This window comes from Nerophis ophidion, linkage group LG09 (genome assembly GCF_033978795.1).
Source record: "Nerophis ophidion isolate RoL-2023_Sa linkage group LG09, RoL_Noph_v1.0, whole genome shotgun sequence".
NCBI lineage: Eukaryota > Metazoa > Chordata > Actinopteri > Syngnathiformes > Syngnathidae > Nerophis > Nerophis ophidion.
This window is the reverse complement of record NC_084619.1, coordinates 30,866,087-30,888,912: the sequence shown is the minus strand read 5'-3', so window position 1 is coordinate 30,888,912 and position 22,826 is coordinate 30,866,087. Positions and strand designations below refer to the sequence as shown.

The 22,826-nt window shown below is 41.7% G+C and overlaps 1 protein-coding gene across 4 annotated transcripts in view; it reads right to left on the bottom strand.

Moving 5' to 3' along the window:
- Positions 1 to 22,826, bottom strand: part of si:dkey-192p21.6 (uncharacterized protein LOC565246 homolog) — a 105,925-nt gene that overhangs the window by 57,794 nt on the left and 25,305 nt on the right. For all 4 annotated transcript variants that reach the window (XM_061910806.1, XM_061910808.1, XM_061910809.1 and 1 more), the window contains 4 exons: positions 17,326 to 17,444; positions 13,180 to 13,249; positions 13,059 to 13,119; positions 4,554 to 4,636 (listed from right to left, as the gene is read on the bottom strand). In XM_061910806.1, the coding sequence (XP_061766790.1) occupies positions 4,554 to 4,636; positions 13,059 to 13,119; positions 13,180 to 13,249; positions 17,326 to 17,444 (333 nt within the window). The remainder of the gene's footprint in view (positions 1 to 4,553; positions 4,637 to 13,058; positions 13,120 to 13,179; positions 13,250 to 17,325; positions 17,445 to 22,826) is intronic.

Sequence of the window (22,826 nt, the reverse complement as noted above, 5' to 3'; positions counted from 1 at the left end):
TAGACAGAAAAGAGAAACTTTTTTTCTCCTCCATTTGAAAACGTGAACGTCTGATTCCAATCATTGCAAGTCATCAGAATCAGGTAATACACCAACTTATAGTCTTGTCTTCATGAAAGATAGGAATCTATATGTTAAACATGCATGTATATTCATTAAAACACCTTAACATGTCAACAAAAACGGCAAAATAAATAAATATAAATTATATACTGTATATATAAATGTATATATATATATATATTTAATATATATATATATATATATATATATATGTATATATACATATATATGATATGTGTGTATAAATGATTTGTGTGTGTATGTATGATATGTGTGTGTATAAATGATATGTGTGTGTATGTATATTTATATATGAGGTAGATCACCTCGACTTGGTCATTTACTAAGTAATTGATAAACGTTGAAAAACTTATTGGGGTGTTACCATTTAGTGGTCAATTGTACGGAATATTTACTGTACTTTGCAATCTACTAATACATGTTTTAATTAATCAATCATATCAATGAATTCCTACTGAGGCTATGGTGCTGTTAAGTTATTGTGGCTCAATGTGACATTTTTTTCATTTTATTTTAATGTACTATTATTTAATATATAATATTGTTTTAGTTGCTTAAGAGATATTACTGGCTCTGAATTTGTTCATTGCTATTTTTATGTTTTTGTGCATTATTTTTTGCCGTAATCAGGTTACTCATCAGTTACTCAGTACTTGAGTAGTTTTTTCACAACATACTTTTTACTTTTACTCAAGTAAATATTTGGGTGACTACTCCTTACTTTTACTTGAGTAATAAATCTCTAATGCATACGTAAACACAAACCACAAAAACAACTTAATGAGAGAAAATGCTGCAATTTCACAAAAGGGAGCCAAATGACCAGGAAGTTATTCAGGCTAACAAGATCACCATACCATGTACTAAGGGAAAAATGACATTTTTCCAGAAAAATTTGGGAGAATAAGAAACAAATTAATTGGCATAAAAAACCTGACTGCCGACTGTTGCGCAACCATAACATTTTCTAAGAATTTTATTTTGAAGGGCTGACTTTTTAGGCTACAAGGTATGTTGGTGAGTGTTGCTGAATGGACTGTGCTGCTCTGCAACACAGGAATGGATAAAAAACATTTTTTTTAAATTGGTTTGAATATAAAAAATAAAATTTTTTTAAATTTAATTAGTTTGAATATGGCTTCACGGTGGCAGAGGGGTTAGTGCGTCTGCCTCACAATACGAAGTTCCTACAGTCCTGGGTTCAAATCCAGGCTCGGGATCTTTCTGTGTGGAGTTTGCATGTTCTCCCTGTGAATAAGTGGGTTCCCTCCGGGTACTCCGGCTTCCTCCCACTTCCAAAGACATGCACCTGGGGATAGGTTGATTGGCAACACTAAAATTGGCCCTAGTGTGTGAATGTGAGTGTGAATGTTGTCTGTCTATCTGTGTTGGCCCTGCGATAAGGTGGCGACTTGTCCAGGGTGTACCCCGCCTTCCGCCCGATTGTAGCTGATATAGGCGCCAGCGCCCCCCCGTGACCCCAAGAGGGAATAAGCGGTAGAAAATGGATAGTTTGAATATGGGTAAAACATGGGCTTCACGGTGGGAGAGGGGTTAGTGCGTCTGCCTCACAATACGAAGGTCCTGAGTAGTCAGGGTTTAATATCGGGCTCGGGATCTATCTGTGTGGAGTTTGCATGTTCTCCCTGTGAATGCGTGGGTTCCCTCCGGGTATTCCGGCTTCTTCCCACCTCCAAAAACATGCACCTGGGGATAGGTTGATTGGCGACACTAAATTGGCCCTAGTGTGTGAATGTGAGTGTGAATGTTGTCTGTCTAACTGTGTTGGCCCTGCGATGAGGTGGAGACTTGTCCAGGGTGTACCCCGCCTTCCGCCCGATTGTAGCTGAGATAGGGACCAGCGCCCCCCGCGACCCCAAAGGGAATAAGCGGTAGAAAATGGATAGATGGATGGGTAAAACATAGGAAGAAAAAGGGCAAAAACTTTCCAGGAAAAAACAGGAGGTTTGACATCAGTCTTTAAAGACAAGAGCATGATGCCCAGAAAAAAGTTGGCAGAATGTAAAGTTACATTTTCTTTAAGTCTTTGTTAAAAACTTGGCCCTAAAAAGAGTTGGTTTTAGATTACTGTAAAACATTAAATCATACATTTTTAAAGACGGACATCCCTTTGGTCACCTGGATAACTTCCTGGCAGCATTTATAATGGTGCGTTCCATTGATGTCGGGAGTTAGAAGTCGGAGCTCGGAATGACGTCACAACCGCAATATAAACATACAGGTTATGAGGTCGGAAATCAAGATGGTCACATCCACGAAAGTTATTGTTTATGATAAATGTATTTATTATTTTTAGTTTAACTTTCTTAAATTTTTCTGTGGCGCATTGTGAATTGCCTTGGGTACAAACTGTGCTCGATAAATACACTTGCCTTTCCTATTCATGTGCCAGTTGCCTTATCTGAATACAAATAATTTATGGAAAATAAGCACTCAAACTTCCAACACGATGGATGAAGAGGAAACAACACAGACGCAATTGCTAGTGATGTACAGCGCATAGAACACAAGAAAAATAAGTATTTACTGTATATTACAGTAACATAACCATATATAAACATACTACATCAAAAGTCAAGGGCAGTCAAAACCGCCCTGTCAACCAGTAAAGAAATATTTCATTTACGTGGCTTTCAGAAATCGTAGTATTCATAGATTTATAATTGTCAATGTAGCACACTTACAGTTGTAGTCATGAAGTGGAAATTAAATTTGTTTTCAAATTAAATTGTAACACTTTAGCATAGAGTCTTATTTTAGTTTTTGTAGTTCATATCAAAATTATGAAAACTTATTCACTTATAGTAAATTTCTTATATTCGAGATATTCCAATAATTAAACCTTAGACCTCACGAATGGTTTTGTTGATAAATGCACAAAATAATCTCACAAATACACAACGTATTGTAGATAATCTACCTGTAAATCTATGAAACGATTTAGTTTTTTTCTCCTATTTTAGGCGTTGTAATGCCAAGTATCCTGATATTTGAGTCCACATATAGCATATAGACAGACCACAGAGTGTTAATAAAGAGGTATTTATTGCTCTGTGCCAAACATTGGGACATTTCTGAGACCCAATCAGAGAAAAACCTGGAGCGCAGTCAAAAAGTGTACAGAGCTGACAATCAACCAGTCAACTTTATTACTTGTTCCTACAAAAAATACTGACGGTGCGATTTCTACCATGCAAAAAAAAAAACCTAACAAACGACGACAAGCTTTTAGTTGTGCACCGCCAGATTAAAATACGAATCCTTTTAGAAAAATTAACATGCAACTGTCACTTCCTCACACGTATCTGTATATCATGAGAGTGCAGCAATTATTAGAAAACCTTTGCTTAAGATAAATGCCTTCATGAATGAATCAGCATTTATACCAGATGACTGATGTTCTCCTAGGCAAGGAGTTGTTACTTATCAGATCATAAGTCAAGTGCCTGAGGCGCAGTCGCACCTTGATTAAAAATCTTTGCCAGGTATTTCAAACCCTTACTAGTCTGGCTCGTATATGTACGCTACAAATATTGGAACAACTGACCACACACATGAATTTGAAATAGAAATACAATTGTAGCTTTTATTGTCTTGTGCACTGGCAAGTTTTGGAACAAAATAGGACTTTCCCCAAACTGTTTCTACTCAGCGAGAAGCACAGAATGTCCATAAGTCTTTTGATAAGGAGAACATTTAAGATACCTGGGCTCATGAGCAGCCATGTATTTGTCAAATCATAAAAAAATCCTGTCATTTATAAGGAGTCTAAATGACAGTGGAGCTAATATGAACAAGCAGGTGAGTGGAAATGCAGAGATATGAAATATCATTCATCCTTTCTTGAACTTTTGCAAACACTTGTGTGAATGCACTTAACCAGCTGAACTCCCAAAATAAATAAACCTAAGTAGTGTTTCTGGATCGCATGAATATGCACTGTGGTTTCCAGAGAATTTAGTATCCTAATGGACGCCACAGATGGAGAAGATGTTAGTCATCTGTTGGCTTTTGCTTCTCTCTCTCTCTCCATTTTGGCAAGAGATCTATGGCCGCGTGCATGTGTGCTGATATGTCTACTGTATTATTACATCAATTATTTGGCATGGGGGAGGTCAGAGCCACACCAGCATCCTGTTGCCAAAGAGGCGTGCTTTGTGTCTCCCCCCAGGCCACAATTAAGCCGAGCAGAGAGTCCAGATTCAATCACACACATCCATCCTGCCCAATAGAAACACACAATCTCAGGCCGAGACGCGCCAGTATCAGACATACTGCCCAAAGCTACACCGCCTGATAACAAAAGCTTGAGGGAGCATGTGACCAGACTGTGACCTCTGTAATTAGTCATTACGCTGGGTCTGCAGTTTTTCATCATAGGACTGCCAAAAAAAGGCTGAATGTGGCGATAGATTGACAAACAGGATGGTTGGCCGAGGCGCACGTACCCTCGAAATGTGTCCAGTGAACGCAGACGGGTTGGTTTCACTTTGCTGGCACTGCTCTCGGCGTTCCCAGCATGCACTTCATCCTGTAGACACAATAAGAAAAGGGGGAGAAAATAATGTCAACACTGAAGTCCTAAGTGGATCATATTGCAAGTAGTCACATTTGTCATCTCAAGATGCACGCTTTTTCCATGATTTTTAGGTAGGGACGAATGCTCAAGACTACCTCACTTTAGAGTCATTACCATTCTGAACGTTCTGTCCAACATTTTTTTTTCATTAAAGTTTTTGTGATTGATGCTTTTTCAGAAAGTTTCGACAAAAGTCACAATGTTTTGAGGAGATTTTTATTTTTATTTTTTTTAAATCAACTTGTGATTTTATGAATTTGTTATCAATGTTTTGGGTCTTCCTTGACACATGAACTTCAAAAAGTACAGGATTAAAAAAGAAAAAAGAAAATACTGATGTTTTACACATTTTATACCACATAGCCTAAAATATGGCAGTAAAAGCACATGAACTTATGGTCATTTGACCATAAGTACTGTTAATTATATGTTCTCCCCGTGACTATGTGGGTTCCCTCCGGGTAGTCTGGCTTCCACCCACCTTTTAAGACATGCACTTGGGGATAGTGAACTAATGAAAGGGACAAGTGGTAGAAAATGTATGGATGAAAAAAAGAAACACCACCAAAGGCTTCCCTTTTGTCTGTTCTGTTATCCAAAAAATACAGACATTCTAATTGAAAGTCTAATGCATGAACATTTTTTGTCCATCGTAAACATTCATTAATGTTCTAAAAGTTTTACCCCCGCACATTAAAAGCACTTGTGATCTGTTGAGAGCGATCTCAGGTGCTTATTTTTGTTTGTTGGTAAATGAGAGACGATGAGAGATTATCGAACTTCAACATCTCTGACATGTAAATGTTGCATCTTTGATAGGCTGTAGTTCACCCGTGACCATACTGAAGACAAGCGGTATAGAAAAAGGTTGTATGGATGTTTTTAATCATACAGTAAGAGCACAATTAAACAAAAAATAGAAAAATATAAATGTTTTATTTAAAAAAAAAAGTTTTTTGTTCAAGTGGAGTTGCACAATATCAACAATAGTGTAGTGGTTGCTTTAAGGACATAATTCACCACATTTGTTTACCTGACTGTCATCATTATTCACTGCCATTGTTCTATTGTCAACATAACAATGTTGTTCTTGTCTACCATTCATATATGCAGTCAAGAGTGAGTAATTCGGTGCGGCCCCTTTAGGTGACCGTCAAGAGTTTTACCCAAAAGTGGAGGTTTGTTGTGACCACCATTTTGAGTCGCTTCATGTAAAAAGATTATTCTGCTCTTTGGTGGAGTAAACAGCGCACATGTTTGTGTGTCAAAGATATTTCAAGTTGTCTTGCTTTCGCGTTACAAGTGCAACACTGGTGACCCTGACGCTTCACTGAACGCATTCAGTGAATATTATCGACCATGACGGCGAGTGCGGTTCCACTGAAGCTGCCTGAGTTTTGGTAATCTTCCTCGACTGCATGGTTTGCCCAGGCCGATGCACAGTTCGCACTGTGTGGTATCACCGAAGACGACACTAAGTTTTATTATGTCGTTTCCTGCCTCGGTAGTGCAACGGCGACCAACTGCTGGACATGGGTGTAAACAGGACGTTCAAAGTGAAGTTGTGAGTGTCATGGGAGCAATGGATGTCAGACAAACACAGCGTCACGAAAACTGGGAGGCAGCGTCGGGCAAGTTTCGCCACAATTTGTGAATGGATCGTGGATGCTTGAGCTAACGTGTCTGCTTGTACTGTTGTTCGAGCTTTCGCAAAAGCCGGCATATTCTCCAAGGGAGCCCCACGGCCAAAGTCAGGGCATTTGGCGGTCCGATCCCCGCGGCAACGAGACTGACTTTGAAAATGACGAGAGGGAATTTGGTGTGTTTGATGGAAAAGTTGCCAAACTGTTCATTTCGGACACAGAAGATGAGGACTTTGATGGATTTGTGGATGAAGATTGATCAAAAAATAATGTGAGTACATTGATAAATACTTCAATAAAGTACAACCAAACTCGGCTTTGCTGCTGCTGCCTTTTTAAAACAGCGTCAATGCATGCTAGCGTATGTTTTAAGCTTGCGTATGTTTAACCATGCCTGCGCTGTGCCTTATTTATGCGTGAAATAGCACCCGTAACTGACACAGCGCCTTTTAATACGGTGCGCTCTATGTTCGCGAAAATACGATACAGTGGTTTCGATAACGGGAACCGGTTCTCAAAAAGGGATTTGAATCCGTGGAATCGGTTCTTTTCCTATCGAAGCATCGGGAGAACCGGTTTTTGAACATCATCTCTACCTATGTGGCTGCATTCTTTCTGGCTGGGGCAGAAAGGCCCATGGCAAATACTTCCACTCTCACTGCTGCTGCAGCTGCACCCCCAGGCGGAAACTGGATTCTGAACTTTATTTTTTCCATGCAAGATTAGGGACCAAAGCCAAGCGGTGCCGTCCCCCGTGCAGTTTCAGTGGACCGCCACCGGGAAACGCTGGGGCCAACAATCAGCAATGGCCATGAGCGCCAGCAATGCTGGCAGGCTGCTGTTTATCCAGGACTCCCTCTCCGGATGACGGTTCCTGTGTGACAAGGGTGCGCAGAGGAGCGTCCTGCCAGCATCAAGGTTAGACATCCTGTCTGAGTCCCATAGACCCCCATGGAAGCGGACAATGGCAGCCCTATCCGCACTTATGGATAGGGCTGCCATTTGTGACTGTCAAAGTGGTAGTGCCGTTCATCGGTGCAGATTTTCTCTGTGCTTTCGGGCTTCTTTTGGATGGGAAAAGCAGGTGGTTAGTGGATGCAATTACTTTCTGCTCGTACAAGTGCAGTTTCAGCGTGACAGACTTCATCAGACTTTCCAACATGCTACCCACTGGAGAAATCTTTCCTCGCTGAGTTCCCCACCCTGGCGCAGCCCACGTTTTCGTCAGCTACTGCCAAGCATGGTGTGGAACACCACATTGCCACCATGGGCCCCCTGTGCACACACGAGCCCGGCGCCTGGACCCTACAAAGCTCTCCATCGCTAGAGCTGAATTCGAGACCATGGAATGCCTCGGGATCATTCGCCACTCAGACAGCCCCTGAGCATCACCCCTCCAGATGGTGGAGAAGCCTGGAGGTGGTTGGCGGCCATGCGATGATTACCGCAGGCTCAACGATGCCACTACGCCGCACCGTTATCCAGTCCCACACATTCAGAATTTTTCCACCAACTTGGCTAGGAAAACAGTATTTCCTAAGGTAGATCTTGTCCGGGGCCATCACCAGGTGCCGGTCCACCCCTCTGATACTCTGATATCCCAAAGACAGCGGTCATCACCCCATTAGGCCGTCTACGGATGCCTTTTGGCCTTTCGAGTGCCGCACAGACTTTCCAGCGGCTGATGGACTCTGTTTTACGTGACTTGCTGTTTCTGTTTGTCTACTTGGACAACAGCCTGGTTGCGAGCACCTCTCAGGCCGAACATATAGCCCCCTCAGGACCCTTTCCCAGCGCCTTATCCAACATGGGCTCATTGTTAACCCGGCTAAGTGCCAGTTATTGTTGTCTCTTATCAACTTCCTTGGACATCGCGTCACGAAGTGCGGGACAGTTCCCCTTTGAGCGAAGGTTGCTGCCATCGCAAACTTCCCCCACCCGCTCACACTTAAGGAGCTTCAGGACTTCCTTGGCATGGTAAATTTTTACCATCGTTTCATTGCCCGGAAAGCTGACCTCATGCAGCCGCTGTAAGATGCTCTTAAAGGGGCTGCTCCCAAGCACATGGAGGACTGGTCTTATGCACGGCACAGTGCTTTTGTGGGGGTCAAGTCAGTGCGCACCCATTACCTGATGCTCCAATTGCAATAACCACGAACGCTTCAGACTATGCTGTAGGTGCAGTGCATGAACAGTGGGTTGCTGGGACTTGGCAATCTATGGCTTTCTTTAGCAGGCAGTTAAGCCCCTGCGAGCGTAAATATAGTTGACCATGAGCTCCTTGGCCTCTGTCTGGCCATACGTCATTCCCGTTCCCTGCCTGGAGAAAGGCATTTCACAGCTTTTGTGGACCACAAACCCCTCAAGACGGCCAAATCGTGGTCGGCTTGGTAACAAAAACACCTCTCCTACATCTCTGGGTTTACGACGGACATCCATCATCTTGCTGGTAAGAACAATGTTGTTGCTGACTGCCTCTCCCGAGCCGTCACTTGCGCTGTCCATGTGGGGCTCGAGTTTTTCACAGATGGCAGTTGACCAAACCAACGACCCGGACATCCGAGCACTGAAGGCTGCAGCCACAGGGCTACAAATGTCTGAGGTTCCATTTGAAGGCAAAGGTGTTACGCTCCTTTGTGACATTGCTACGGGTCAGACACGGCCCCTCGTGCCCGCCATTTGGAGGCGGCGGATCTTTGACTCGATCCACGGCCTTTCCCACCCCAGGAGGAAACCATCTCAGTGGCTGGTAGCTGCAAAATTTGTCAGGTGTGGACTGAAGAAGGACGTAAGGGACTGGGCTGCCACATGCGTGGCATGCCAATACTTAAAAGTGCACTGCCACACCATGGCTCCACTGGCACCGTCAACGTGGACGTGGTCGGGCCTCTCCCAACTTTGTGCAGCTACACATACGTCCTCATGATGGTCGACAGGACCACCCGCTGGCCATAGGCAGTACCTCTTACGTCAGCCACCTCCGTAGAGGTGATACTGGGTTTCGGACTGCCCCCGAGGAAGACAGTTGGTGTACGGCCAGCCTTTGCATGTACCAGGTGACTTTATTCCTAACACTACGGCACCCTGGTCCGTCAGTGAGCAGCAAGCTGCTCTCCTTTATGCCGCCAAAGTTTTTGCCCCATCCCAACTTACCAATGCGGCCTTTTGGCGTCTTCTGTTCCCACTCCTTTACAAAGGGCGGCATTTGTTTTTGTTTGCCACGACGCCCACCGCGACCCCCTACAGCCACCTTACGATGGGCCATTTCGCGTCCTGGAGAGCGGAGACAAGCATTTCTTATGGGATGTCAGGGGTCGATCTGAGCAAATCACGGTGGACCGGCTTAAAGCGGCCCACTTGGATCTTAGTCAGACTTTTACCACGGCCATACCCCTGCGCCGGGGTCGTCCGCCTGGGCCCCATGATAATTTTTTGCATCTTTCTCCGCGGGCCCCTAGGAATTTAATAAAAAATGCCGTTCCGCTTTAACACTGGACGATGAGAAATAGCTAAACATGCTAGACTACACACTGTAAAATTCAAGAAGTAATGCTAACCGCTAAGCGAATGTAAAAATAATAGGCGGACCGATGTAAAAATACTGACAGTATTCATACCAAGTACAGTATCAGAATACGGTCGATAATACTGTGATTAGATCGATATTTTTCATTCTAACAAAATAGCTGTTTTTTTTTTGTCATTTTTGTTATTGTCCAAAAACTCAAGAAATAAGACCCAATAGTTATTAATTATTTTGGTTAAACCATTTTCAACAATTTTGACTTCATTATGAATATTGTAGGTAATGAAATGATCTACCATAAAGAAATAACTTTAATATTCAATTTATATTGTTACACCACCAGTTTTTTTGTCTGATTATAATGTAATCATTTAATGATCTTGCATATTTTAGGTGTTGGTATCAGCATTGAAATAGCTAAGACTGATCCTGTAACTACTTGGTATTGAATCGATACCCAAATTTGTAGTTTCACCCCAAACACGTTGAATAACAGAAGAAAAGCGTTCATTACATTTTAACAGAAGAGTAGATAGAACCATTTTAAAACAGAAAGTAACCAAATATCAAGAATAGATTAACAAGTACTTTAACTATCAACTATTAACAAGTAACTCAACAAGTAGATTAATAACATTTCAGACAAAATAATACAACCGTAAATGATGCAGTAATGCAATATGTTTCTGCATCTGTTCAGGGCAGATGGCAGACAGTGTGTGTGGTGTTGTGTGGGAGAGCTGTTGCTGATGTCAATGTTATGAATTGAGTGGCCCATGGTGGTGGTGGGATTACGGTATGGGCAGGCGTATGTTACGGACAACGAACACAAGTGCATTTTATTGATGGCATTTTGAATGCACAGAGATACAGTGAGGAGATGCTGAGGCCCATTGTTGTGCCATTCACCTGAGACCATCACCTCATGTTGCAGCATGGCAATGCACGGCCCCATGTTGCAAGGATCTGTACCCAATTTCTGGAAGCTGAAAACGTGGCCAGCATGCTCACCAGACATTAGGACTGCGAATCTTTGGGTGTCCCACAATTCGATTCAATATCGATTCTTGGGGTCACGATTCGAGTTTTTTTTTTTTTTTAATTCAACACGATTCTCGATTCAAAAATATTTTTTTCCCGATTTAAAAGGATTCTCTATTCATTCAATACATAGGATTTCAGCAGGATCTACCCCAGTCCGCTGACATGCAAGCAGAGTAGTACATTTTGTGGGTTCTTCCGAGGATGTCGTAGTCGTAATGATTTGTGCAGTCCTTTGAGACATTTGTGATTTGGGGCTATATAAATATACATTGATTGATTGATTGATTGATTTTTATAAAAATAATTTTATAATTGTAAAGGACAATGTTTTATCAACTGATTGAAATAATTTAAATTTGTTTTAACTATTCAACAAACCAAAAATATGACTTATTTTATCTTTGTGAAAATATTGGACACAGTGTGTTGTCAAGCTTATGAGATGCGATGCAAGTGTAAGCCACTGTGACACTATTGTTCTTTTTTTTTATTTTTATAAAAGTCAAATGATAATGTAAATGAGGGATTTTTAATCACTGCTATGCTGAAATTATAACTAATATTCATACTGTTGTTGATAAAATTCATTTTTGTTTCACTACTTTTGGTTTGTTCTGTGTTGTGTTTGTGTCTTCTCTCAATTGCTCTGTTTATTGCGGTTCTGAGTGTTTCTGGGTCAGGTTTGGTTTAGGAATTGGATTGCATTGTTATGGTATTGCTGTGTATTGTTTTGTTGGATTGATAAAAAAAAAAATCAAAAATACATTTTTTTTTTTTTTTTTTAATGAGAATCGATTCTGAATGGCACAACATGAGAATCGCGCTTCAAATTCGAATCGATTTGTTTCCCACACCCCTACTCATTGAGCATGTTTGGGATGCTTTGGATCTGCATATACGACAGCATGTTCCAGTTCCTGCTAATATCCAGAAACTTGGCACAGCCATTGAAGAGTGGACCAACATTCAACAGGCCACAACCAACAACCTGATCAACTCTATGAGAAGGAGATGTATTGCACTGAGTGAGGCAAATGGTGGTCACACCAGATACTGACTGCTTTTCTGACATCCCTAAACCCCAATAAAACAAAACTGCACATTTCTGAGTGGCTTTTTGTCGTGGTAAGCCTAAGGCACAACCTGTGCGTTTATATTTTTGTTCAGTATACCAACGATATAAAATTACAGAATTTGGTCACCCATATCTCGAGGTTTCTTGTCTATTAAAAGTTCAAATGTTTATATTACCCTTTTTCCCCAAGGCAGTGCTTGTCACAGCAGTTAAAAGAGACATGCAAACTCTGCTAAATGTACATCTCTTAAGACTTTTAAATATTCTTTATTTTTACATCACTCGAGACTTCTAAATCTTCTTTAAAAACACTTTTGCGCTGGCGTTTAACACGAGCTGAGCTGCACATATTTATGGACATTTTATACTGTTGTTTATAAAAAAATGTTTACTATTTTAATGGGTATTCTTCATCTTAATGTATTTATCGTACTTATTTTGTTGTGTACAGTTGTTAGTTGTTAATGCATACTGTATGTCAGTGGCCAAATTAGGAGCCTTTGTGACCTGTTTTGAAATAGTTGTATTTTCATTCATACACGAAAAAATTATATAAGGATAATTATCATTATCGCAATATTCATTTTAGTCCATATCTCCCCTCCCTTTCTTCAAGTAACGTTAATATTTTATCTCCAAAGTCTATGTATGAGAGCAGCACTCTCTTATGTTGCCCTTAAGTTGGAGTTGTTGGCCACCATACAGCACTTTAAAGCACCAGAGCAGGAAGACAGCAACACTAATAAGTCAGTGATGGATCTACACACCATCCACACACCATGTGCAAGACTGGGACCTCTTACTTGCCAGAATGAGAGGAGCCATTCATGCTTACCCAGAAATGCATAACAGCTCTCGCCATAAACCATGATGATTGTCTGAATGCCTACATGTCAACCTGCTGCACAATTGGCTCTGCTAACATTTGTATCAATTTTCCTATTAGTGTCTATTAGCAGCTTGATGACTGCAGGCCCTGGGAAATTTAACCATTTGGTCAAACCAAACAACGCAGTGTGAATGTTGGAAGAAGATCTAACTTTTTGTGCTCAAAATATAATATTACGATGAAAATATTTTACTCACAAGCGAGTACTGGGGTATTTGGCAGCAAATGGTCTTCACAAACTTCGATGTACGCCATTTTCTGTGACAATAAGAGACGATCACTTCAGGGGAAAAAAAACCATGAAAATAACGTACATACCTGTATGCATATGATGTCACAACAAATAGGAGAGCGGTTATAGACAGGGAGAGAGCAGCAACCACGATAGCTGAATAACACAATCAAAAAGACAAAAGATTACTACATTGGTGTGAGCAACAATAATACTGATCTGATATCATTGCTCATACAGTACTTAATGTCACATATTTGACAAAATGATAAAAAAAACAGTCCTGATTCTCAAGCATCCTGTCAGTCAGTGTCAAAAGTATGTGACAAACAAGAACCTAAATGTTCATTCTTGTCATTCACAAAGAAAACACTATCTATGTGTCTATAAACATATTGGTTGTAGAGAATCCACCACCTTTACACTGCCCAGGGAGCTAACCAGGGTCCACATGTTAGAGTTTTGGGGCGTTCAATTTAATGAGTATCTTATGTATCATAAAAGTGTTTAGGACCACAAAAACCTTTCACATTTGAACCAGTACGGTATCAATTACTCAACGGTTCCAAATTATGGTACTTTTGTGTGTGTATATGTGGTAATAAATGTTAATTTGTTTAATAATAAAATCTTACTTTGTATTTAACATTTAACACTGAGCTGATAATAGAACCTGTGCTGTGCAGTTGTTAAATCTTCTTTTCTAAGACTTCGGAGTCTCATTTGCAAGTGTGCAATCATTTACCGTAAGTTTGTGCAAAGTGTGTTGCCATCGACAGGGACAGGATGGAGTGTCTATCTTTAAGTTGAATATGCGAGTCTTTTGTTGCACCCTACAAAATGTTTATACTTTAAGTAGGGTATTTATTACACACCAAGTGTTTGACTGTAACGTGCATCTTACTTGTAGTTTTCTTTACCAATTTGGAGGCGTTGAAATCACCATGTAAAATCTCCAATGCTAATCAGTAGCATGTATATGGTACATCTCATTGAGCTAGAGCATTTTGAAAAGCGGAATCTTACTTTTGCGCACTTTCTATGAGGCATTCTGGCTTTGTTGGTATGGTAAATTGCAATATGATCTTGTTTAGAAGAGGCAGTCCGCTATGCCTATGTCTATTTGCCTACCAAGTGTTGAGATGGTGCCGAGTTTGCAACCAGATGAGATGCACATGCAAAAGTATTGAAATATGGTTTGATTGATTGAAACTTTTATTAGTAGTTTGCACAGTTCAGTACATATTCTGTACAATTGACCACTAAATGGTAACACCCGAATAAGTTTTTCAACTTTTTTAAGTCGGGGTCCACGTTAATCAATTCATGGTGTTGTTTGATTTAACATGAATAGCTAATGGGGAGTACACAAAAAAAAAATAGAAACACAACACTTTTGTTTTTGCTCCCATTTTTTCTTAATTGAACTCAAAGATTCTAAAACCTTTACTATATACACAAAATACCTATTCCTCTCAGTTGTTGGTCACAAATCTGTCTAAACCTGTGTTTCTGAGCATTTTGCCAAGATGATCCATCCCACTTTCCAGGTGTGGCATATCAAGATGCCGAATAAACAGCATGATTATTGCAAAGGTGTGCCTTAGGCTGCCCACAAAAAAGGCCACTCTGAAATGTGCAGTTTTTATCACATAGCACAATGCCACAGATGTCGCAAGTTTTGATAGATAGTGCAGGGCATGCTGACTGCAGGAATGTCCACCAAGGATGTTGCTCGTGAATTGAATATTCATTTTTGTACCATAAACCATCTCCAAAGGTGTTTCAAAGAATTTAGCAGTACATCCAACCGGCCTCACAACCGCAGACCCAATGTAACAACACCAGCCCAGGAGCTCCACATCCTGCAGGTGCACCTGTATGATCGTCTGAGATCGGCCACCCGGACAGCTGCTGCAACAATTGGTTTGCATAACCAAAAAATTTTTGCTCAAACTATGAGAAACCGTCTCAGTGAGGCTCATCTGCATGCTTGTCGTCCTTATCGGGGTCTCGACCTGACTGCAGTTTGTCGTCGTAACGGACCTGCGTGGGCAAATGCTCACAATGGATTGCGTCTGGCACTTTGGAGAGGTGTTCTCTTCGCGGATCAATGCCGGTTTACACTGTTAATGGCAGACAGTGTGTGTGACGTTGTGTGGGAGAGCTGTTGCTGATGTCAACGTTGTGAATTGAGTGGCCCATGCTGAGGGTGGGATTATGTAATAGACAACGAACACAGGTGCATTTTATTGATGGCATTTGGAATGCACAGAGATACTGTGAGGAGATGCTGAGGCCCATTGTTGTGCCATTCACCTGAGACCGTCACCTCATGTTGCAGCATGACAATGCACGGCCCCATGTTGCAAGGATCTGTACACAATTCCTGGAAGCTGAAAACGTCCCTGTTCTTGCATGGACAGCATGTTCACCGGACATATGCAAAGGAGATGTGTAGCACTGCGTGAGGAAAATGGTGGTCACACCAGATACTGACTGTTTTTCGGCCCGCCCTTGACCCCAGTAAAACAAAACTGCACATTTCTGGTTAGCTTTTTATTGTGGGCAGCCTAAAGAAGACCTGTGCAATAATTATGCGTTTATACTTTTTTTTCAGTATACCAACGATATAAAAGTACAGAATTTGGTTACCCATACTTCAAGGTTTCTATTAAAGGTTAAAATGTTTTTATATTACCCTTTTTCCCAAGACAGTGCATGACACAGAAGTTAACAGAGCCATGAGAACTTTGCTAAATGTACATCTCTCGAAACTTTTAAATCTTCTTTATTTTTCCATCACTCGAGACTTCTAAACCTTCTTTAAAAACACTTTTGCACTGGCGTTTAACACAAGCTGAGCTGGACATATTGACATTTTTATACTGTTATTTATACAATTTTCTTTTGACTATTTTAATGGATATTCCTTATCTTATTTTATTCATAGTGCTTATTTTGTTGTGTACAGTATGTGTTGTGCTTATTTAGTTATCATTTTATTTATTGGTTTGTTTACCTGCGTTTTATAATTAGAATGTTCTGTACTCATTGTGATTTTTTAATTATTATTTTATGTTTTTTTTTTTTTTACTTTTACCTTTGTTTTCTTAATCAGTACTAGACTTTGAGGCAGTAGTGGCTTCTTTAAAATTGCGCTATTTTAGTAAATAAACATTAACCTTAACCTTACTTAATCCTATAATAAAAATCATCATCTGCAGCATTCAAATGTCAGTGATGTATTTTACAGCTGCAAATGGTGCTATAAAAGCCTACCAAACAGGCTCAGCAGGTATGAGAGTGCGTCAAAGCGAGGCAGAGGGCGCCGTGTTTGCCTTTGCTGGAAAAACAAACAAAAAGAAGCCATTTGAAGCCGCTCTGACATCCACTCTGAACTCAGAGTGGTCACTTCATCACCAAGTCTGGAAAGTCATCTAAAAAACGATCATAAAGCCCTCAGCGCACAAAAGTGAAAGGCATCTTTGCAGTAGGCGCTGTCAGGATGAATGCAGGATAAATAGAAGCACTTCAAAGCAACTTGATTAAGTTCATCAATACCTGAGTCAGACACTTAATAGGAGTCGGTAGTTAACTCCAAGTTGTGGTTTGGATGCACAATGAAGTACAGTACTAACATTAGGTCAGTAGAAGCTTGACCACACCTAAGAAATGACCTCACACACTTGGCCAATCAATGCCAGATGCGGAAGTAAACTTGTAAATTCCCGAGCATGGCTTCAGCTGCTGACCAGACCTTTACTTAAGCTGAGCGTGTCCTGTGGGGAGTTTCTGTAATCACCAGTGTGTGAAGCTAATGGAAGCTCATCATACCGTGAGGGGTTGCAGTCCCACTGACCGTATATCTGCCAGGATAATGGCTCCTCTGCCTTAAATATCCAATCCACAACATAATCTGCAATATTGTTAAGTAGGTTGTGCATTATGAACAGAGACGCTTTCAAAAATCCCATTATGTCCTCTACCTTCCACAGTCCCTAATGTATTAGCCAGAGTCCTGCCTTCAAAACAAGCAAACACATTTCTTTCATCCTTTCTACATAAGCATGTCTTTTGTGATCAATACATTGAATATCCCAGGAGATGGAGGGGACCTATTTGAAAGTAAATCAGGTTCAGACTGGAGGTGCGGTTTTGTTGTTTAAAATCCTAGAACCAGCTACCGTTTTGGCAATATTCAACAGGAAACATTTGTGTGGGACACTTACGCATGTAGGAATTGTTTGGTCTTTTATCCACAAAGTGGATGCAGGAGACATTGTTGCTGTTAACTGACTTTCTGATCCAAATGCAGTATTGTCCACGCTCCTCATATTTCTCACTCCATCTGCATGCAAACAAGTGAAATATAGAAAGAAGAACACATCAAACTACAAGATGCAACTGCAATACTTTAAAGGGCCCATCTAATGCTGACAACATTGGCAATTTCACAGTTCTGGACCTAAAAATTATGTCTACAGGTCCCCCTAAGATAGACACGGTAGTGATTTTAGGCTTGTTTTCTAATGAGTTTCAGCATATTTTGGAACACCAACTTCAGCTCAAAAATGTGGACGGGCCTGCACCAGCCTACTGACGTCACCGGAAGAAGACTGGAGGCAATTTCATATTGCATACTAAGGGCCTGATCTACTAAAATCCATATAACACACGTTATCCACAGAACACGTAACACATGTGCAAACAATCAAATTGTGTGTACTATTAGTGAGCGTGTTCCATGTGATCTGCCAAGACTATTGATAACAAGTGCAGAACTATTGAACGTCTTATTTAAATGAGTTTTTTGCGTGTGCTACGCGGCTTTCACCAAGAAGACACTTATTTACTGCACATTCATGTTATCCTGGCGTGTTTTGGAAGGAAGGATGGAAGGAAGGAAGGAAGGAAAGGATTTTTATTATCATTGCGCAAGTATGACAACATTTTATTTTTAGCACAGACCATTCAAGAGCAGACACACATTGTACACAGTAACAACACAGGAATGCTGATGGGTCACCACTTACGTGGCCCCGTAAAATGTGGGAAAAACGTGGATGCAGGGGTAGTGTGAGTTAAAATAAAGTCGATTTCAGACTGCTATGTTTTGAAAAGCGCAGCAGACATGTACCACATTTTCTGGGCATCTTAGAAGCAGTCCTGCAGTGCATCATCTCCAAGGGAACCCACTTTTCTAGCGCGCTGTAGGTGCGCTCATGAGAGATGCCAGCATTAACTGTGAATGTGTGCTCCAGACAGGGGCGTCGCCAGACATATTTCACTGGGGCACATGCCCCACTGTTGATCTGCATTGGCCCAGTAAAAATTTCACCAATAAAAAAAAAACGCTTCAGAGTGTTAAGTCTACATAACATAGACAACAGCGCACATACTACTTAGTATGGTAATTGATTGCTACTGTATTTACTCCAAGTAACAATGAGCACATGGCTAATTAATATGATAATTTATTCACGTGTGGATCGAGACTTCATTTGAGAGAGAGAGAGAGAGAGAGAGTGAATGAACGGGAATCACTGTGTGAGGTAGGTAACGTTTGCCAACAACAATTTGTTAATTACATTATTTTGATTTTGATTTGACTCAAACTGTATGTAACTCCTAGATGGATATCAGAAAGATATTCGCCCGCAGCAGAGAAGAAGCAGCAGGAATGAGAGATGTAAGTGAAGTCCTAGCTAGCTAGGCAACATCATTGTCTTAAGTTGATGCTAAGCTAGCTAACGTTATTCCTTGTATCAAGACAAACAGATTAATTTGCTGTACGAGCTGTCGGGGGAATTTCCAATCAACATGAAACATAATGTTGGTTATTGTCTGCTGGTTCTGCATCAATGATGATTTGGAGTAAGCATGTGTGAGTTAAGTGCTTCTCAAATGGTTTGTCTTCAGGAAGAAAAAATGTTTTCCATATCATCAAGTCGTGAGCCAAATTTTTAAATCATTCAAGTTTATTTCACAGAAAAATAGCACAGTAGACTTGTCTTGTTAATCGGTGTGACTTTGACTAAAATAATCTTGTTTTGTCACCAGAAAAATGGCTACAGCTAAAGCATCTGGTTTTGTTTCCAGAAAAAAATAGTGAAATTTCTGTATTTGTTTTCAGAAAGATGGCTAAAAATATCGGGTTTTGTTGCCCCATTTAGATTTATTTTAAAAATATATTTCCATGTTTGTCCTGAGTCCTCCTCCAACGTGTTAATCGGTTTGCCTTTTGCTAAAATACTCACTAATAGTCACTAGAAAAAAAGGCTAAAAATATTGATTTTTTTCTCCCTAAACTTTTTTTTTTCATGCACACATCTGACTGCGACTCACAGAAAATGACACACAATCCACTTTTATGTCACGACCCAGCAGTTGGGAACCACTGGTCAACTGTATAACAGTTACTGTAATATTTCCATGTCTGTGATTAACCACTTTGCAAAAATGAAAACGAGACGTTACAGTTTACTTCTCAGAAAATGATTCCCTGAACAGACACACAACAGTTGTTCATTTATTCTATTACTGTGGCTTTATTGTTTTGTGTATATTTTATAGTTTTGTGTATCTGAAATAGGATTAGCCACATTGCCATAAATGGAAATTAAATAATATAAAAGAACCCAGAGATGTAGGGGTGCTTTATTTTTTGTTTTACCTTTGTAGATGTTAAATTTGCAGATGATTACTGCAATATATATTTCAAAAAGATTCATTGCTCTTCCTTTTTGCTTTTTAGTAGCAGTTTAGAAGTCTGTAGTAAAAAAGTGCACAAGTTGGTCAAATGCATTAGTTAATTTCAGGTGGTTAATCAAAGATCCATACAACATAATCTGATATGATTTCATAGTTTAAAGCACTATTTATGTATTTTTTATGATAAATAAGTGCTAAAAATGTTTTTGCTTGCGGGCTTTGCACGCTCACATGAATTATTTGTGCCCCAGTACAGTATTAGGTCTAGTGACGCCCCTGGCTCCAGAGGCAAAAAAAAATGCATACTGCAATAAGTTTTCATATAGTGTATGTCCGTATATGAAAAAAAACGAACGTCATTAAAAAAAGAAAATGTGTGCAAACACCAAAACGCATCAATTTATTTTTGTTTTTATCAGCCCCGTAAATTAGCTGTGGCAATTTGCTCTTATTTTACCGACTTCCTTTTCTCTCCTGTGATGTGTGTGTAAATGGGGCACTTTTTGTCTGTATCACATTTTTGTTGCCGCACCAGTGACGGTTAAAGAACTTTTTATATATTTACCGTTTGTTATTGTTAAGTCATCCATCCATCCATCCATCCATCCATCCATCATCTTCCGCTTATCCGAGGTCGGGTCGCGGGGGCAACAGCCTAAGCAGGGAAACCCAGACTTCCCTCTCCCGAGCCACTTCGTCTAGCTCTTCCCGGGGGATCCCAAGGCGTTCCCAGGCCAGCCGGGAGACATAGTCTCCCAACGTGTCCTGGGTCTTCCCCGTGGCCTCCAACCAGTTGGACGTGCCCTAAACACCTCCCTAGGGAGGCGTTCGGGTGGCATCCTGACCAGATGCCCGAACCACCTCATCTGGCTCCTCTCGATGTGAAGGAGCAGCGGCTTTACTTTGAGTTCCTCCCGGATGGCAGAGCTTCTCACCCTATCTCTAAGGGAGAGCCCCGCCACACGGCGGAGGAAACTCATTTCGGCCGCTTGTACCCGTGATCTTATCCTTTCGGTCATGACCCAAAGCTCATGACCATAGGTGAGGATGGGAACGTAGATCGACCGGTAAATTGAGAGCTTTGCCTTCCGGCTGAGCTCCTTCTTCACCACAACGGACCGGTGCAACGTCCGCATAACTGAAGACGCCGCACCGATCCGCCTGTTGATCTCACGATCCACTCTTCCCTCACTCGTGAACAAGACTCCTAGGTACTTGAACTCCTCCACTTGGGGCAGGGTCTCCTCCCCAACCCGGAGATGGCACTCCACCCTTTTCCGGGCGAGAACCATGGACTCAGACTTGGAGTTGCTGATTCTCATTCCGGTCGCTTCACACTCGGCTGCGAACCGATCCAGCGAGAGCTGAAGATCCCGGTCAGATGAAGGCATCAGGACCACATCATCTGCAAAAAGCAGAGACCTAATCCTGCGGTTACCAAACCGGAACCCCTCAACGCCTTGACTGCGCCTAGAAATTCTGTCCATAAAAGTTATGAACAGAATCGGTGACAAAGGACAGCCTTGGCGGAGTCCAACCCTCACTGGAAATGTGTTCGACTTACTGCCGGCAATGCGGACCAAGCTCTGGCACTGATCGTACAGGGAACGGACCGCCACAATAAGACAGTCCGATACCCCATACTCTCTGAGCACTCCCCACAGGACTTCCCGAGGGACACGGTCGAATGCCTTCTCCAAGTCCACAAAGCACATGTAGACTGGTTGGGCAAACTCCCATGCACCCTCAAGAACCCTGCCGAGAGTATAGAGCTGGTCCACAGTTCCACGACCAGGACGAAAACCACACTGTTCCTCCTGAATCCGAGGTTCGACTATCCGACGTAGCCTCCTCTCCAGTACACCTGAATAAACCTTACCGGGAAGGCTGAGGAGTGTGATCCCACGATAGTTGGAACACACCCTCCGGTCCCCCTTCTTAAAGAGAGGAACCACCACCCCGGTCTGCCAATCCAGAGGTACCGCCCCCGATGTCCACGCGATGCTGCAAAGTCTTGTCAACCAAGACAGCCCCACAGCATCCAGAGCCTTAAGGAACTCCGGGCGGATCTCGTCCACCCCTGGGGCCTTGCCACCGAGGAGCTTTTTAACTACCTCAGCGACCTCAGCCCCAGAAATAGGAGAGTCCACCACAGATTCCCCAGGCACTGCTTCCTCATAGGAAGACGTGTTGGTGGGATTGAGGAGGTCTTCGAAGTATTCCTTCCACCTGTCCACAACATCCGCAGTCGAGGTCAGCAGAACACCATCCGCACCATACACGGTGTTGATAGTGCACTGCTTCCCCTTCCTGAGGCGGCGGACGGTGGTCCAGAATCGCTTCGAAGCCGTCCGGAAGTCGTTTTCCATAGCTTCCCCGAACTCTTCCCATGTCCGAGTTTTTGCCTCCGCGACCGCTGAAGCTGCACACCGCTTGGCCTGTCGGTACCTGTCCACTGCCTCCGGAGTCCTATGAGCCAAAAGGACCCGATAGGACTCCTTCTTCAGCAACTATAAAATTTGAAAATTATATTGCTGAATAGACAATACGTCTAATATTTGTATTTTTGACAGTCCATATTGTCAGCTTGCCACTGACAGTTTGTTTGTGTTTTAGTTTTTCCTCTGTGTGTTTAGTATTTCCTGTCCTTAATTCCTGTCAGCACTCTTATTTTGGTTAAGCTTCCTGTTTGTCTCCCTGAGTGTTTTGTTTCCCCTAAACTGCGGCTGATTGGCACCTGGCCACACCTGTTGTCAATCTGCCCGCTACTATTTGTACCTGCTTTGTCTTCCAGTCAGGGCTGGATTATTGTCATGCCGATGTCGCTCATGTCGTTACTACCTCTCGTGTCGTGTCGTATCTTGTCTTGTCTATGCAGCGTTGCGGTAAGCTACGTTTGATTGAGGTGTTTAGCTTACTGCCTTTTGTTCCCTGCTTCCAAGTTTGTTTTTATATTACCTGTACGACTTCTCTTTCATGCTCGATTCTTGCTAGCTTCCATGCTAAGTACCTTTTTGTT